The 18,091-nt window shown below is 42.3% G+C and overlaps 1 protein-coding gene across 3 annotated transcripts; it reads right to left on the bottom strand.

Moving 5' to 3' along the window:
• Positions 1–314: 314 nt before the first annotated feature.
• arsh (arylsulfatase H) lies at positions 315–17,919 on the bottom strand. 3 transcript variants are annotated; one of them, XM_077216935.1, is made up of 11 exons: positions 17,822–17,919; positions 17,544–17,669; positions 17,320–17,463; positions 16,410–16,531; positions 11,397–11,519; positions 8,789–9,212; positions 6,373–6,509; positions 5,324–5,446; positions 3,439–3,601; positions 2,478–2,599; positions 315–2,133 (listed from the first exon to the last, which is right to left on the bottom strand). In XM_077216935.1, exons 2-11 carry the CDS (start codon positions 17,561–17,563, stop codon positions 1,769–1,771), a joined length of 1,743 nt encoding a protein of 580 aa, XP_077073050.1. In that variant the 5' UTR covers positions 17,564–17,669; positions 17,822–17,919; the 3' UTR covers positions 315–1,768. The 3 variants fall into 3 exon arrangements, with proteins under 3 accessions (XP_077073050.1, XP_077073051.1, XP_077073052.1); XM_077216936.1 differs by having other exon boundaries at positions 17,544–17,666; positions 17,822–17,911; XM_077216937.1 differs by having other exon boundaries at positions 17,544–17,687; positions 17,822–17,888.
• Between the last annotated feature and the right edge of the window lie 172 nt (positions 17,920–18,091).

The following is an 18,091-nucleotide window of genomic DNA, read 5'->3' as shown; positions in this document are numbered from 1 at the left end:
CCTTTATTCAAATATTATTAAAGATTTTGAAGTCATATTGCATAGTCGTGCTTGGAGTTGATTGTTTTATTCAGTTTATGGTTTTATGAGTGATGATAAATTTCACTAAAACATCACTAATAATATCCAAATATTACATTTTTGGATAAATTATGAACACATGAAAAAATTATAGAAAACTCACCAAATGTTAATAACTGATTATGTTGTAGTGATTGTTTGCTTTTTCCTCTCAACTTAAAAAAAAAAAAAGTGTGTGTGTCTTTTCCAGGACATGCTTCAGGAGAAACACAAAATAAATAAACATCAATGAATTTCTTTTTACTATGTAAAATTCCAATCCAACTTTATTTGTTAAGCACTTTTAAACAACCAAAGTGCTGTACAGAAAAGTAATCACGAGGCACAAAATTACATATTACACATACAATTATTATATAATACTTATAATACACAATTTATTTTTATATTAACAATACTATTACAGTTAATTGCAATAATCATGTCTCAGATGGCCATAATAATAAAAAATAAGCTTATGTCAGAATCAGTCATATCTCATATTTGTGTTTAGTTTCTCTACACACTTCTACAGGAATAACTCCCTCTGCTGGACGACACACACTCATCATGATCGTCCAGTTCCTTCATTACATTCTAATGTATCAAATCATTTTTGATCAAACAGGACGGAATGTTTTAAAGTTACACAAACAAACTAAAACCACAAAACATCACAGAATTATTCCATTGACTTTTCAATAAAGTTAGTTAACGTGAACTAACAATGAGACATTTATTTTTAAAGCATCTATTAATATTATTTAATGCTAGTTAATAGAAATTTGTTATTTCGCAGTGCATTAAGTGTTATTTCTGCAGGGTGATCCTCCACGGCCCGCCTCACACACTCCAGCATCTCTGAGACCCGCGGCTCCGTCTCCAGTGTGAGTTACTAATGTGTTGCTAGGGTATTTTATAAATAAAGGTGACTTGAGTTCTGGGTGGTTGCTAGGATGTTGCTTCGGTAATGCTAGAGCATTCTAGCTGGATGCTAATGTGTTGCTGGGGTATTCTATAAATAAAGGTGACTTGACTTCTGGGTGGTTGCTAGGGTGTTGCTTTGGTAATGCTAGAGTGTTCCAGGTGGTTACTAAAGTGTTGCTAGGGTATTCTATAAATAAAGGTGACTTGAGTTCTGGTTGGTTGCTAGGGTGTTGCTGTGGTAATGCTAGAGTGTTTTAGGTGGTTCCTAAAGTGTCGCTAGGGTATTCTATAAATAAAGGTGACTTGAGTTGTGGGTGGTTGCTAGGGTGTTGCTGTGGTAATGCTAGAGTGTTTTAGGTGGTTACTAAAGTGTTGCTAGGGTGCTCTATAAATAAAGGTGACTTGAGTTCTGGGTGGTTGCTAGGGTTTTGCTTTGGTAATGCTAGAGTGTTCTAGGTGGTTACTAAAGTGTTGCTAGGGTATTCTATAAATAAAGGTGACTTGAGTTCTGGGTGGTTGCTAGGGTGTTGCTGTGGTAATGCTTGAGTGTTCTAGGTGGTTACTAAAGTGTTGCTAGGGTATTCTATAAATAAAGGTGACTTGAGTTCTGGGTGGTTGCTAGGGTTTTGCTTTGGTAATGCTAGAGTGTTCTAGGTGGTTACTAAAGTGTTGCTAGGGTATTCTATAAATAAAGGTGACTTGAGTTCTGGGTGGTTGCTAGGGTGTTGCTGTGGTAATGCTTGAGTGTTCTAGGTGGTTACTAAAGTGTTGCTAGGGTGCTCTACAAATGAAGGTGACTTGAATTTTCTGAGCAGGAGCAGAATGGGAAGGTCCCGCAGCAGGGCTGAAGCCACGGCTTCCACAGGGTGTGTGTCCAGGTCAGCTGATTCTCCACCGGAGTGTGTGTTCTGCGGTGATCCTCCACGGCCCGTCTCACACACTCCAGCACCTCTGAGACCCGCGGCTCCGTCTCCGGTGTGAGCGGGAGACTCTCCGAAGGGTCCCCGAGGAGCTCGAACACCAGCGGCGGGTCGTGATACGTCACAAACTCCCCGTGACACATACACACTTTGGTGTCATAGCAGCCGACGGCTCCCGCGGGAGAGAAGTTCGGTGTGAAGAAGTGGACCTTGAAGATGGAGTCGCCTGAGGAGGAGTCATGCTTAGACTTTAATAGTCATGATTAATAACAAAAATATAATTTTGTGTGTGTGTGTGTGTGTGTGTCTGTCTGTCTGTCTCTGTGTGTGTGTGTGTGTCTGTCTGTCTGTCTGTCTGTGTGTGTGTGTGTGTGTGTGTGTGTGTGTGTGTGTGTGTGTGTGTGTGTGTGTGTGTGTGTGTGTGTGTGTGTCTGTCTCTGTGTGTGTGTGTCTGTGTCTGTCTGTCTGTCTCTGTGTGTGTGTGTGTGTGTGTGTGTGTGTGTGTGTGTGTGTGTGTGTGTGTGTGTGTGTGTGTGTGTGTGTGTGTGTGTGTGTGTCACTGTCACTTACTGTCGCGTGGGTGCCAGCGCACAGCGTTCAGATACATGCCACAGTAATGGAACATGAACTCGTGCTGTGAGCGGTTGGTTTCTCTTCCTAACAGCGGCATCAGGTCATGACCGTCCAGGATCCTGACACACACACACACACACACACACACACACACACACACACACACACACACACACACACACACACACACAGATGCTCACAACAGACCATTCCTTTACACATATAAACATCTAGACAAAAAAGATTGCTACTGTATTCTATGTGGTTGTGAGGCTGCACCTAGGTCGTTTTGGGTGGTTGCTAGGGTGATGCTACACTCCCAGTTGGTTGTTAAAGTGTTTCTAGGGTGTTCTATAAATAAAGGTGACTTGACTTCTGGGTGGTAGCTAGGGTGTTGTTATGGTAATGCTAGAATGTTCCAGGTGGTTGCTTAAGTATTGCTAGTGGGTTCTCTAAATAAAGGTGACTTGACTTCTGGTGTGTTGCTAGGGTGTTGCTTTGGTAATGCTAGAGTGTTCTAGGTGGGTTACTAAAGTGTTGCTGGGGTGTTCTGAGTAGTTACTAAAGTGTTGCTGTGTTCTATAAATAAAGGTGTCTTGAATTCTGGGTGGCTAAGTGCTGCTATGTGGTTTCTAGGCTGTTGAAGGTGGTTGCTAGGGTGTTGCTATGGTAATGCTAGAGTGTTCTGAGTGGTTGCTAAAGTGTTGCTAGGGTGTTCTATAAATTAAGTGACAACTTCTGGGTGGTTGCTACATGGTTTCTAGGCTGTCCTGGTGGTTGCTAGTGTGGGGCATGTGTGTTTTGAGTGGTTGCTACGCAAGTGTTTCCTGGTGGTTGCTAGGGTTTTGAAATGGTATTCTGTGTGGTTGTTAGGGTGATGCTAGGCTATCCTAATATAATCTGTATTAGTGTGCATTGCAGTCTGAGCTTCAGGAATACAGTGCAGCTGGTGTTGTACCTGTTCTCCGGCAGCGCCCCCCCGGCAAGCTTCACCACTGTGGGAAAAATATCCATCAGACTGGTTGGTTCGGTCACTTGTCGACCCGCGGTGAGACGCCCAGGCCAGTGGAATATTCCCGGCACTCGGATCCCTCCCTCCCAGCCGCCCATGGCTTTACCACCTAAACATACGAGGGTCAGTGAGAACACAGAATCATGTAGTGTATTTACCTGTGTTTCTGTTCTTTTTGGAGCTTTGCACCCTGTGTGAAGTGTGAACGCCACCTGGGTTGTTTATATAGTGCTGCTTGGTCGTTGCTGGGGTGTTCTGGATAGTTGCTAGGGTGATGAGTGTTCTGGGTTGTTACTATAGTGTTGCTATGTGGTTGCAAATATGTTCTGGATGGTTGCTAGGCAGTGTTGGGGGTAACTTATTACAAGTAACTTGAGTTACATAATCAGATTACTTTTTCAAGTAACTAGTAAAGTAACGCATTACTTTTTCAATTTACAACAAATATCTGAGTTACTTTTTCAAATAAGTAACGCTAGTTACTTTTTCACATTTATTGACTGACAGCTCTCCTGTCCCCATGTTGAGAGAAATAAAGTGAGGTGTTGTGTGCATTTGCATTGAACATGCATTTACTCATCTCACTTGCACAAAAACATTCAGTATTCCTCAAAATGAATAAAAACAGTCAAATGCAATCTCAGAATTTTGTGCAAAAGTTTTATAATTAACTATGTTAAATTACACAAATATACTTTATGTATTTAATCTCACTTTATTAACCAATGTCTTTGCTGCTGAGCTACAATGATCTAATTCAACCATACTAATAAGCAAAAATGACTTTAGATTAGGTTTAGAAATAAGAGTGTTAAACTTCCTTCTCCTGTATCCTATTGTTATTTAATCAAGAACAGCAGCAGCTGAAAGGTTTGTTTGAGCAGCGCCCTCTACTGTACAGTAGTAAATATGCATTTCCTTCAGCCTTAGGCTTATTCATTTAACTTTTGATGTGAAAGGGCCTTAACAATTGGCAAAAATAGATTGTTTTAGATGTTATTAAAAAACAAGCAAACAAGCCCATGCAGGTGAGAAAAAGTAACGCAAAAGTAATATAACGCATTACGTTCCATAAAAAGTAACTAAGTAACGTACTTAGTTACTTTTTTGGGGAGTAACGCAATATTGTAATGCATTACTTTTAAAAGTAACTTTCCCCAACACTGTTGCTAGGGCATAGCTAGGGTGATGCTAGAGTGTTCGGGGTCGTTGCTATAGTGTTGCTTGGGTGTTGCTATGACTTTGCTAGCGTGATGTTTGAGTGTTGTTGGTATAGTGTTGCTAGGTGGTTGCTAAGGTGTTCTGGATTGTTACTAGGGTATTGCCTGGGTGATGCTAGAGTGTTCTGGGTTGTTGCTAAAGTGTTGTCAGGTGGTTGCTAGGCTGATGCAAGAGTGTTGTGGGATGTTGCTATAGAGTTGTCAGGTGGTTGCTAGGGTGATGCAAGAGTGTTCTGGGTTGTTGCTATAGTGTTGTTAGGTGGTTTCTAGGGTGATGCAAGAGAGTTCTGGGTTGTTGCTATAGTGTTGTTAGGTGGTTGCTAGGGTGATGCAAGAGTGTTCTGGATGGTTGCTAAAGTGTTGCTAGGGTGTTGCTGGTTTGATATGATGCTTTCTTCTTACTTGTCGGATTTGTGTATTTAGAACGACATTTTATTGTAGCAGTTAAACATCTCATTATTTGTAAACAAATCAAACGCTCTGGTCTGTTGTGCTGATCACCAATCACGTTACAGCATCCAGCAGTGTTGACGTTGAAAAGAGCTCGTCAGCTCTGGTGTCAGGTTCACGCAGGTTTAGGTTGAGTTAATGATGACAGAATGTGTCGGTACCTCGATAGATCCCGTTCCAGCCTCCTCTCCGAGGGTCTTCGATGTGGCCGCCGTGATCAGATGTGAAGTACGTCAAGGTTTTCTCCGACAGGCCGAGCCTTTCGATGGTCTTCATCATTCTACCTGTGATCAAACACCTGATGTGATTGAGCTGTCGAGATCACCTGACCGGAGCTCTTATGTTTCTTACATTAATTGTAACATTTGATTCATGAGAAGAAAAGAGAGAGAAGTTATATTTTTGCGTGAATGTTTTTTTTAAAGATTGTTTGACATGACATTTAATTATAATTAATAAATAAATCAAAAGTGATTTACTGGAAACAAATCTAATTTTTATTATAAATAAAAAATGATGACATTTTAAAGTATTATACAATTTAATTAAAATTTTATTGCAGTAATAAACATTTATTTGTTTGCACAATTATTACTAAATGCCACAATGTGTTGTGAGTGGTTGCCAAAGTGTTGCTAGGTGGTAACTATGATGTTCTGGGTTGATGCTAGCGTGTTCTAAGTCGTTGCTATAATGTTGCTAGTGTGTTGCTAAGTGGTTGCTAGGGTGTTCTGGGTGGTTGCTAGGGCATTGCTAGGGTGATCTGGGTTGTTGCTAGGTGGTTGCTATGGTGTTCTGTGTGGTTGCTAGGGTGATGCTTGAGTGTTCTGGGTTGTTGCTAAAGTGTTAAGTGGTTGCTAGGGTGATGCTAGAGTCTTCTGGATTGTTGCTATAGTGTTGCTAGGGTGTTCTTGATGGTTGCTATGGCATTGCTAGGGTGATGTTTGAGTGTTCTAAGTTGTTGGTATAGTGTTGCTAGTTGGTTGCCAAGGTGTCCTGGATGGTTGCTAGGGCATTGCCAGGATGATGCTAGAGTGTTCTGGGTTGTTGCTATATTGTTGTTAGGTGGTTGCTAGGATGATGCAAGAGTGTTCTGGGTGGTTGTAAGGGTGTTGCTGGTTTGATTTGCTTTCTTCTTTCTTGGCGCCTTTGTCTCTTTACAGTTATCACTGTTAGCATGGGTCGGAAAGAAAAGAAATCCATCTCTTACCAACCATCCAGTCCACTTCTTCCACGTTGTCCCCATACATCCCATGTTTGCTCTTTCCGGCAAATCTCTCAGACACGAAGAGGGGCGTGTGCACGTGTGCAAACGACAGGAAGAGCAGGAAGGGCCCGTCTCGGTGTCTGACATCACAAATCACATGATGAACAATCACTCTAAACAGAAACCAAAGACGTTTCCCACGGCAGGCACAAAAAAATAGCCCAAAATCGTGAGCGTGGGAACGCCAGGAGACGAACAGCTGATCCGTCCGGACAGATCTAGTGTCCTCTTAATTACCACATTATTAAGCAAGCATGCATGTAAATGAGCTTTTCAGCTTCATGTTCACGGGTGAATCATAAATCAGCACAAAATCAAAAGAAACTAATGAGAAATTATATTTTACATCAAAACATTTTTGTTTTGCATTGTGTGGCATTTAAATAGAACAAATTAATTCACTGTAAACAAATCCAATTTTTTTGCAGTAATAAAAAATGATAATTAAATTGTAAAATACTTTAGAATTTAACTATTTTTATTGCAGTAATAAAAATACATTGGTTTGCTTTGTGGTAAATTAATCGGTTATAATTAAATGACTCAATGCATGTACAGGTGTTTGCAAGGGTATTCTGGGTGGTTGCTAAAGTGTTCATAGGTAGTTGATATGTGGTTGATAGGGTGTTCCGGGTGGTTGCTAGGGCATTGTTAGGGAGATATTGGGGTGTTCTGGGTGGTTTTAGTCCTGCGTGGCTCCTAGGGTGTTGATAGGATGATATTAGGGTGTTCTGGATGGTTGCTAGGATGATACTATGATGTTTTGTGTGGTTGCTAGGATGTTGCTAGGATGATACTAGAGTGTTCTTGGTGGGTGCTAAAGTGTTGGTAGGGTGTTCTGGGTGGTTGCTAGAGCGTTGCTAGGATGATACTATGATGTTCTGGGTGGTTGCTAGGGTGAAACTATGATGTTCTGTGTGGTTGCAAGGGCGTTGCTAGGATGATATTAGGGTATTCTGGGTGGTTGCTTAAGTGTTGCTAGGCAGTAGTTATGTGATTGCTTAATTTTGTTTTGATTTAAGTATAATTGCATTACAGTAATATTTAATGAGAATTTCTATTTTTGCATTTTTTATCGATAAAAATAATGATTACAAAACGTAAAATGTTTTTATAATGTTAAAAGAAATGTTAGAAGTTCTTGTTTATTTATATATATATAGATGTTGGGCTGAAATGTGATCTGAACATGTTTGCGTGCGATTCACTGTTAATAATAAATGAGTCACTGTCTTTTCCTCAAGCCTTTTGAACAAACATGCAAAGATTGACACATTCAGTCATGTACTCGTTCATTAGTGAATGACCGCGGTTAAACCGATTGAGCTGCTCTAACTGACCCTGACGTCTGTTCTGAGTGTTCTGGGTAGTTCCTGAAGTGTTGCTAGGCAGTTGCTTTGTGCTTGCTTACCAAAAAAAAAAAAAAAGATATTTATATATATATATTTTTTTTTTATATATAATGTTGGTCAACACTCATATATAATGGTTAGTATTTGTTATAAAGACTTTTAACTTAGACTTTTAATTATTTTACAGTAATATTTAATGAGAATCTCTGTTTTTGCATTTATTTTTTATCATTGAAGAAAATGATGACAAACAAAAGGTAAAATCTTTGGACACATCCTAATAAATGTAAGCAAAATGTTAAATCATGCTAGCAACATGTTAAATCATTTTAGCAACATGCTCAGCATGATAGCAACATGTTAAAACATGGGGTGGTGATGGCGCAATGGATAAGACACATGCCTTTGATGTGAGAGACCCGGGTTCGAGTTTGAGAGAACCCCTAGTTGCTCCAGAGGCGTGCGACCTCTGACATATGTAGCAATTGTAAGTCGCTTTGGATAAAAGCGTCAGCTAAATGAATAAATGTAAATGTTAAAACATGTTAGCAATGTGTTAAATCATGCCATCAACATGATAATCATGTTAGCAACATGATAATCATGTTAGCAACATGTTAAATCATGTAAGCAACATGACAATCATGTTAGCAACATGTTAAATAATGCTAGCAACATGTTAAATCATGTAAGCAACATGCTTATGCTAGCAACATGTTAAATCATGTAAGCAGCATGATAATCATGTTAGCAACATGTTAAATCATGCTAGCAACATGCTAATTCATGCAAGCAACATGTTAAATCATGTAAGCAAAATGCTAATCATGCTAGCAAAGTTAAATCATTTTAGCAAACATGCTAATCATGATAGCAACATGTTGAAACATGCTAGCAATGTGTTAAAACATGCTAGCAACCTGTCAAAACATGCTAGCAATGCATTAAATCATGTTAGCAATATGCTAGCAGCATTCTAATGTCACAATTCGAGAATTTCAGCCCACCTCTCCACGAACTGCTCCGCTTCACTCATGAGCCGCGCGTTCAGCGTCTCCGGGTTCAACGGCTGCTCCACCACCTCGCCGTTCCTCATGATGATGCAGTTCCAGGTCCTCAGGAGTTCGAAGGGCACGAACCACACCGAGAAGCTCAGCAGCGACAGAACGGCCAGAAACACCACAAGCGTCAGGCGGATCTGCATTAGCCCGACGGCCCGGACCAGAAGCAGCGTGAGGAACGCGAGCGTCACCAGCACAGAAATATTCCACAGCTTCTCCTGCAGGTCCACCAGGACATCTTTCCCTTCCCCGGGCTGGCAGTCGTTGAAGAACGTGAAGGGAAGCCCGTAGAAGAAATCAAAACCGTGATTGTTGGGATGGTGGCAGTGATCGTTCCAGCTCTCACAGTTCACTCCCAAATGCCACTTTCCTAAAGAGTGAGTGAACTCAGTTTAACCTGTTAACACTTTCCACAGGATGAATTTTGAGTGTTTAAGCTTTCGAACGACACCCAAATGTCACTTACCTGAAGAGTGAACACATCAAAATCACAGTTTTTTGAGTGTAGATCTCTCTACACTCAGCAGATTATAGCTTTAAAGCAACACCAAGGAACTTTTCCTCTGCGGTCGCCCTACAGGTTGGAAGCGGAATTGACCTATGGCTAAGCCACGCCCCCAAACACGATGTGCCAATCACAGTGCGCATAGCTCCCAATACACTCGGACATTCTCTGCTTCCTCGTCCCTTGAAATGCATTGCAGTTAGTCAGGTTTCATTCGTTTTTATATATTTTTTCTTATTCTTTTAAGTTTAAAATGGTCAGACGGTGTGCATGGAGTACATGGAGTATCCCGAGAGGCTGGGCGACGGTGTGTATTTTTTACCCTTTCCCAAACCACATCTCAACCAAGATAAGAGTCTGGATTAAGTTATGCGGTAGACCACAACACCAACTAAACGTGGATAAATTAAACAAGGATGTCTACATCTGTTCTAAGATAAGTCAACAACTTATTTTAACTTTATCTTTTACATCTCTAACGTAGCGTTAGCCTAACATTAGAAAAAGTTAACGTTAGCTTCTAGCTGCGTTGTACATCATGTCACTTAGCTTCATTAACGTATCTGCAAATAACCGAGATAACAAATGTTAGCAATGTTGTCCTGAATGATTCATGTAAATACTGTAGCACCACACTAACGGAGAGGTACTCTTGGTAAAGATGGTAAAAAGGCTTGTCCTGGAAACGTATGCAACTTAGACCTGTTCATATTTAATTTGATCATGAACCATTAATTACATATTAAAGCACAATATTTTAAACAACTTTTTTACCAAAATATATATCTACTATATAATCTTTCTGTCTCCAAAAATCATCAATTGCCTCCTGTGAAATGTCTCCTGCTGTGACAGCTGCCATAGCGCCTGTCACCGAATGTTGACTGTTTGTCCAAGCGAGTGGAGGGGGCGTGGCTTAGCCACAGGTCAATTGTCCGTTACCGCTGTCGTAAATAATTTAGCCTACCGCCCCCTACAGTCGCACGCGCACGCTCGCTGTTTATCCAGCACCGGCTTTGGAATCAACAATGGCCACAGACAAGGTAGAGTATGATGCATGATTTTATGAAAGACATCACAAACGAAGAAAAACTTTGTATGTCGTAAAGCAGTCGAATTTTGTAGTTCTTTTTGTGCTCCGGTTACTACCCGAAACCCGAAGTTACATAGTGCCAGTAAAAGCGATACAGACCACGTCAGGCTATGGCAGACGTGTCATTTAACCTATTGTAAGTCGATGTACCATCACAAGGGTCTTGGAAATATATTATGAAGGTTGAAAAACTACATTGAAAAACTACAAAACTAGTGTTACTTTAAAGGGATAGTTCACCCAAAAATGAAAGTTCTGTCAGTAATTACTCTCCCTCATGTTGTTCAACCCCGTAAGACCTTCGTTCATCTTCGGAACACAAATTAAGATATTTTTGATTAAATCTGAGAGCTGGATCACTCCTCCATAGGCTTCTGAGGGATTGAAACTTCCCAGCCCAGAAAAGTTATTAAAGACATTGTTAAAATAGTCCAAGTGACTACAGTGGCTCAATCGTAATTTTATCAAGCGACGAGAATACTTTTTTGCGCAAAAATAAACAACGACTTTATTTCAACTATTAATTTCTTTCTCTGTGGGCCTCGAGTCAGTTCACTAGATTAGTTAATATATTTACTAATATGAATTAACCGTGAGCAATAGCGTACATTTGTTACTGTATTTGTTAATCTCTGTTAATGTTAGCTAATAAAAATACATCTGTTCAATTTTTAGTTCATGTTAGTTCACAATGCATTAACTAATGTTAACAAGATTATAATAAAGTATTAGTAAATGAAATTAACATTTACAAAGATTAATAAATGATATATAAGTGCAGTTCATAATTAGTTCATGCTAACTAATGTACCTTATTGTAAAGTGTTACCATTTTTACTATATGCATAAATATTTTTCTTTATGTATTAAATAATTTTTTTTCATATTATAATTTATGGACTCATGTGCGACTGATTAACCCTTATACTAGAATGCATTAAGTGTAAGTGTCTTACCCACAATGCCGGTGGTGTAACCCTGCTTTTGCAGAAGTTTAGCAAAGGTGGTTTCGTTAGGAGGAAGTCCTCCTGATCCAGCGAGGAACAGAATCACCTGCACTCGACCTGTGCTGCCCAGACCTTCATAACACACACACACACACACACACACACACACACACACACACACACACACACACACACACACACACACACACACACACACACACATTACTGTATCAGACCGATAAAACACTCAATCTCGACCTGTGCTGCCCAGACCTTCATAACACACACACACACACACACACACACACACACATTACTGTATCAGACCGATAAAACACTCAATCTCGACCTGTACTGCCCAGACCTTCATATCAACACACACACACACACACACACACACACACACACACACACACACACACACACACACACACACACACACACACACACACAACAATATCACTGCAATCTCTTTCAGAACCATCTTTTCCAGCTGATGAATGATATAAACATTGTCAGCCAATCAGAATCCATCAACAGAACGACAAAACTCGAGGATGGATTCTGATTGGCTGTCAATGTTTATATCATTTATCAGCTGAAAAAGATGGTTCTGAAAGTGATTCCAGTGATTTCATTCCTCAGTGTTATTTTTGAAAACTGAACGGGGGAAATAGTCGAGAAACGCAAATATTTTTCTATACTGTTTTCTTTTTTCATTCTTTTCCAGACCTGGAAATTACTCAAAAACGAATTCCATATTTTTCCAAACTGCATAGGAACCATGTAATGTCAACAGGTACAGCTTTTGATTTGAATAACTAGGGCTTGACATTAACACCAGCCAACACGCCAAAAGCAGGAGTATTTCAGCAGTAGCGGGAAACGCAGTCAGACTTTGGCGGGTTGAATTTTACATATACAGTTTTTAATTGTAGTCTTTTGAAAAGGCATCGGAAATAATAAACTAACTGCTGTGTAGTGTTGTCAAAAATTGCAGAGTATTCCCGTAAACACAGTGAGTTCTGTTTTAAGTGAATGTAAACAGTTGAGAAAGAAAACGCATGTGTAACAGTATCAGTGGATCAGTGCGTCAGGTCTTAAAGTGACAGAAGCCTAATAAACATCCAGCCAAATTATGAGATGATATTAAAAATATCTTTATGGTCATTTATCCCTTATGGTATCGATGTGAAAATTGTGGCCAGTGAGAATGCCGAATGGCTAGTAACTTTGGAAAACCACTAGCCACAGTATCAGGTGAGCAAAAAATAATGTCAAGCCCTGATAATATTGTATTAGTAAATGTTGAGATTAACATTAGCTAAGATTAATAAGGAGTATTATTCATTGTTATTTCATCAACTAATGTAGTTTACCAATGCTAACCAATTAAGGGCCAGATTTACTAACAGCTGCTCCAGCGCAAACCCTCTTTTGGCGTTAAAAACTGCTGTCAGGATTTACTAAAGACACGCAGTCAAAAATTAGCGCTGGAAAGGCAAGGACACAGTTATTTTTCTGGCTGACATTATTGCATATGCATTTGTAGGAATTTCCCTTTCAGATGCAAAATTCATTTACCATTATTTGGTATTATTTGCGCCATTATTTACCGCCCCAAAAAAAGCACGTCTTAAACCAGATGCTACTGGTAGATTGTGTTGGTCATTATGGAAGTTATCTGACTGTGTTCTTTAAAGGTGCAGTGTGTGATTTGTAGCGACATCTAGTGGTGAGGTTACGAATTGCCACCAACAAAAGTTATGGTGGCCGACAGGAAGTGATGTCATCGTCTGAGACTGCAGAGAGTAGCAGTTCAGCAATGAGGTTTCTTTACAAGGATAAATTAAGAAATTATGTTTACTTAATTATTCAGTAAAACTATATGTTATTGCGAATATTATTGTTACTTGTTCATCATTGTGTCAGTGTTTTATTCCCTGAACTAAGCTTGCTTCCTTGCACGAAGAGCAACATAGTAACGAAACGCGTTTGTCCGTTTAGGGCCACCGTCGAAACATGTTGGCGCATTTCAATGATCGGGAACCCGCGGTGTGTGTAGACAGAAACTGCTCATTCTAAGGTAATACAAATATAACGGTTCATTAAGTAAGGTCTTTATACACCACTGAAAACTGCTTTTTCAAGGTAGTGAGGAAACGCGCTCTGTAGCGCTGTGTGTTCGCTGTAGCGCTGTGTGTTCTCTGTAGCGCCGTGTGTTCGCTGTAGCGCTGTGTGTTCGCTGTAGCGCTGTGTGTTCGTTGTAGCGCCGTGTGTTCGCTGTAGCGCCGTGTGTTCACTGTAGCGCCGTGTGTTCGCTGTAGCGCCGTGTGTTCGCTGTAGCGCCGTGTGTTCGCTGTAGCACTGTGTGTTCGCTGTAGCGCCGTGTGTTCACTGTAGCGCCGTGTGTTCGCTGTAGCGCCGTGTGTTCGCTGTAGCGCTGTGTGTTCGCTGTAGCGCTGTGTGTTCGTTGTAGCGCCGTGTGTTCGCTGTAGCGCCGTGTGTTCACTGTAGCGCCGTGTGTTCGCTGTAGCGCTGTGTGTTCGCTGTAGCACTGTGTGTTCGTTGTAGCGCCGTGTGTTCGCTGTAGCGCCGTGTGTTCACTGTAGCGCCGTGTGTTCACTGTAGCGCTGTGTGTTCGCTGTAGCGCCGTGTGTTCGCTGTAGCACTGTGTGTTCTCTGTAGCGCTGTCTGTTCGCTGTAGCGCCGTGTGTTCTCTGTAGCGCTGTGTGTTCGCTATAGCACTGTGTGTTCTCTGTAGCGCTGTGTGTTCGCTGTAGCGCCGTGTGTTCGCTGTAGCGCTGTGTGTTCGCTGTAGCGCTGTGTGTTCGCTGTAGCGCTGTGTATTCGCTGTAGCGCTGTGTGTTCGCTGTAGCGCTGTGTGTTCTCTGTAGCGCCGTGTGTTCGCTGTTGCACCGTGTGTTCGCTGTAGCATTGTGTATTCTCTGTAGCGCCGCGTGTTCGCTGTAGCGCCGTGTGTTCGCTGTAGCGGTGTGTGTTCGCTGTAGCGCTGTGTGTTCGCTGTAGCGCTGTGTGTTCGCTGTAGTGCTGTGTGTTCGCTGTAGCGCTGTGTGTTCGCTGTAGCGCTGTGTGGTCGCTGTAGCGCTGTGTGTTCGTTGTAGCGCCGTGTGTTCGCTGTAGCGCCGTGTGTTCACTGTAGCGCCGTGTGTTCGCTGTAGCGCCGTGTGTTCGCTGTAGCGCCGTGTGTTCTCTGTAGCGCCGTGTGTTCGCTGTTGCACCGTGTGTTCGCTGTAGCATTGTGTATTCTCTGTAGCGCCGTGTGTTCGCTGTAGCGCCGTGTGTTCGCTGTAGCGCTGTGTGTTCGCTGTAGAGCGGTGTGTTCGCTGTAGCGCTGTGTGTTCGCTGTAGCGCTGTGTGTTCACTGTAGCGCTGTGTGTTCGCTATAGCACTGTGTGTTCTCTGTAGCGCTGTGTGTTCGCTATAGCACTGTGTGTTCTCTGTAGCGCTGTGTGTTCGCTATAGCACTGTGTGTTCTCTGTAGCGCTGTGTGTTCGCTATAGCACTGTGTGTTCTCTGTAGCGCTGTGTGTTCGCTATAGCACTGTGTGTTCTCTGTAGCGCTGTGTGTTCGCTGTAGCGCTGTGTGTTCGCTGTAGCGCTGTGTGTTCGCTGTAGCGCTGTGTGTTCGCTGTAGCGCTGTGTGGTCGCTGTAGCGCTGTGTGTTCGCTGTAGCGCCGTGTGTTCCCTGTAGCGCCGTGTGTTCGCTGTAGCGCTGTGTGTTCGCTGTAGCGCTGTGTGTTCACTGTAGCGCCGTGTGTTCACTGTAGCGCTGTGTGTTCGCTGTAGCGCTGTGTGGTCGCTGTAGCGCTGTGTGTTCGCTGTAGCGCTGTGTGTTCGCTGTAGCGCTGTGTGTTCGCTGTAGCGCAGTGTGTTCTCTGTAGCGCCGTGTGTTCTCTGTAGCGCCGTGTGTTCGCTGTAGCGCCGTGTGTTCGCTGTAGCGCTGTGTGTTCGCTGTAGCGCTGTGTGCTCGCTGTAGTGCTGTGGGTTCGCTGTAGCGCCGTGTGTTCTCTGTAGCGCCGTGTGTTCGCTATAGCGCTGTGTGTTCGCTGGAGCGCTGTGTGTTCGCTGTAGCGCTGTGTGTTCTCTGTAGCGCTGTGTGTTCGCTGTAGCGCTGTGTGTTCGCTGTAGCGCTGTGTGTTCCCTGTAGTGTTGTGTGTTCGCTGTAGCGCTGTGTGTTCGCGGTAGCGCTGTGTGTTCTCTGTAGCGCTGTGTGTTCGCTGTAGCGCTGTGTGTTCGCTGTAGCGCCGTGTGTTCGCTGTAGTGCTGTGTGTTCGCTGTAGCGTTGTGTGTTCGCTGTAGCGCTGTGTGTTCGCTGTAGCGCTGTGTTCTCTGTAGCACTGTGTGTTCTCTGTAGTGCTGTGTGTTCGCTGTAGCGCTGTGTGTTTTCTGTAGCGCTGTGTGTTCGTTGTAGCGTTGTCTGTTCGCTGTAGCGTTGTGTGTTCGCTGTAGCGCTGTGTGTTCGCTGTAGCGCTGTGTGTTCGGTGTAGCGCTGTGTGTTCTCTGTAGCGCTGTGTGCTCTCTGTAGCGCTGTGTGTTCGCTGTAGCGCTGTGTGTTTGGTGTAGCGCTGTGTGTTCTCTGTAGCGCTGTGTGTTCGCTGTAGCACTGCGTGTTCTCTGTAGCGCTGTGTGTTCGCTGTAGTGCTGTGTGTTCGGTGTAGCGCTGTGTGTTCTCTGTAGCGCTGTGTGTTCTCTGTAGCGCTGTGTGTTCGCTGTAGCGCTGTGTGTTCGGTGTAGCGCTGTGTGTTCTCTGTAGCGCTGTGTGTTCGCTGTAGCGCTGTGTGTTCTCTGTAGCGCTGTGTGTTCGCTGTAGCGCTGTGTGTTCTCTGTAGCGCTGTGTGTTCGCTGTAGCACTGTGTGTTCTCTGTAGCGCTGTGTGTTCGGTGTAGCGCTGTGTGTTCTCTGTAGCGCTGTGTGTTCTCTGTAGCGCTGTGTGTTCGTTGTAGCACTGTGTGTTCTCTGTAGCACTGTGTGTTCGCTGTAGCGCTGTGTGTTCGCTCACCGGCACGGAGAGCGTAGCGGCCCGTCATGAACGCGGTTCTGCTGGGAGTGCAGAGAGGAGCCGCAGAGATATGATGGGTCAGTCTCACTCCCGCTGCCGCCAGACCGTCGATGTTTGGAGTCCTTCACACACATCACAACAACATCTGCAGATTAATACAGGAGCGGAAAACACTTTTTACTATGTTTCAAACCTACACTGCAACAAATGAGTTTCTTCCTCAGTGTTTCTGTCTTGTTTTCCAGAACAAACATCATTCTTAAATCAGGATCCAGTTACTGGAGAAGCAAAATGACTGAAGATATTAAGAATTGCATGCTGAAAATTTGATCAGAATGAAGCGAAATATCATAAAAATATCTGCCAGTTGGGTCAGAAAAATTATCTTTTTTTTCTTTGAATCAAGTTTGTTTATTTTGGACCCCATTGATAGATATCTCTTCATGTTTTAATCAGTATGAGTTCATACAGTAGCACCAATAAATGACACCATTTGGAGGATCTCTAAAGATAAGCCCAGACTATGGCATTACTGAGTTTACATATAAAGTTGTTTAGCATATTGTTTGCACAATTGCTCAATTTTTACAGTTAGCAGCAAATTTAATTTTGCTATTATTATTATTATTAGTTTTAAAATATGCATAAAGCATATTACATAGACTACACCTGTTTAATATTTGTTGTAATCTAATGATTTTGCAATTATTGTTTCAAAAAGCATAAATAAAACTATTATTTCTTTTTTTAAATCTGCATCCATTAAAAAAAAATTGTTGCATGAAGATTCTTTAAATTCTCCTTTCGTATTTCAAGGACAGAATAACACCACACGGTTCTGAAACAACATGAGGGTGAGTAAATGATGACAGAATCCAGTTATTATTTTATTAAGTGAAGTTTAATTTACCTGATGGTGTCGTTTCCATAGCAGCCGATATCTCCAATGCCCAGATCATCCACCATCATCAGGACGAAGTTAGGTCTGAGATCAGGATCTGAGTTTGTGAAACACAAGCTGGACTGGAACAGAACCAGTAAACCAGCAAACAACCTGCAAAAGCGCACCAGAGCTCAGTTTCTCGAACAGCAACACATGTGTAATGATTTATGAAATCTGCAGATGCACGAAACCTTAAACTCGTGTTGTCCATCTGGAGATAAAGCTCCTCTAAACTGCAGGTAAGATGATTGACATGTTCACATTGATCTGTCAGCACAAAGTTCCCGTGCAGAATACAACACTCGCACGCGCTTCTGCTGGAGTTTGAACATCAGCTGATTTAATTATTAACAGCAGAATCATACAGTACATTAGTACTACATACAAACATAGATGCGTTGAATTTCATGCAGCTTTCTTTACACATGTCAGCTCAAATTCTATCTTTAGGTTTCTTTTATGTGCGTACCTTCCCTTAAACAGTCAGTTCCCCCGACTCTTCACAGTATTTACAGTATTATCCTCACCCACAGGATATTTCACATTCCCAGCGCACTCGCGAAAGACGTACTTACCGTAAACACGCATATATAGACGCATATATTAATGAGCGAACTATACGAACTCGGTTTATATACAAATTATCAAATAATGTGAACAGAATGAGTGCAGTCATTTCGACACATGCCTGTGTGATTGTTATACTTGTTTGTTTTATTTTAAACAGAGTGTGTTAAAA

This window comes from Siphateles boraxobius, unplaced genomic scaffold (genome assembly GCF_051911475.1).
Source record: "Siphateles boraxobius isolate OS27281-9 unplaced genomic scaffold, OSU_SipBor_1 7, whole genome shotgun sequence".
NCBI classification, from domain to species: Eukaryota; Metazoa; Chordata; class Actinopteri; order Cypriniformes; family Leuciscidae; genus Siphateles; species Siphateles boraxobius.
The sequence above is the reverse complement of the archived record's forward strand: the minus strand, read 5'-3'. Positions and strand labels throughout refer to the sequence as shown.

Bases quoted from the DNA above. Each gene is read 5' to 3' on its own strand.
- arsh (XM_077216935.1), bottom strand. From the start codon at position 17,563: ATGGACAACACGAGTTTAAG. The intron at 16,532-17,319 runs GTAAATTAAACT...ATGTGTGTGAAG, and splicing joins TATGGAAACGACACCATCAG to GACTCCAAACATCGACGGTC. The intron at 5,447-6,372 runs GTAAGAGATGGA...GTTTGATCACAG, and splicing joins AGAAGTGGACTGGATGGTTG to GTAGAATGATGAAGACCATC.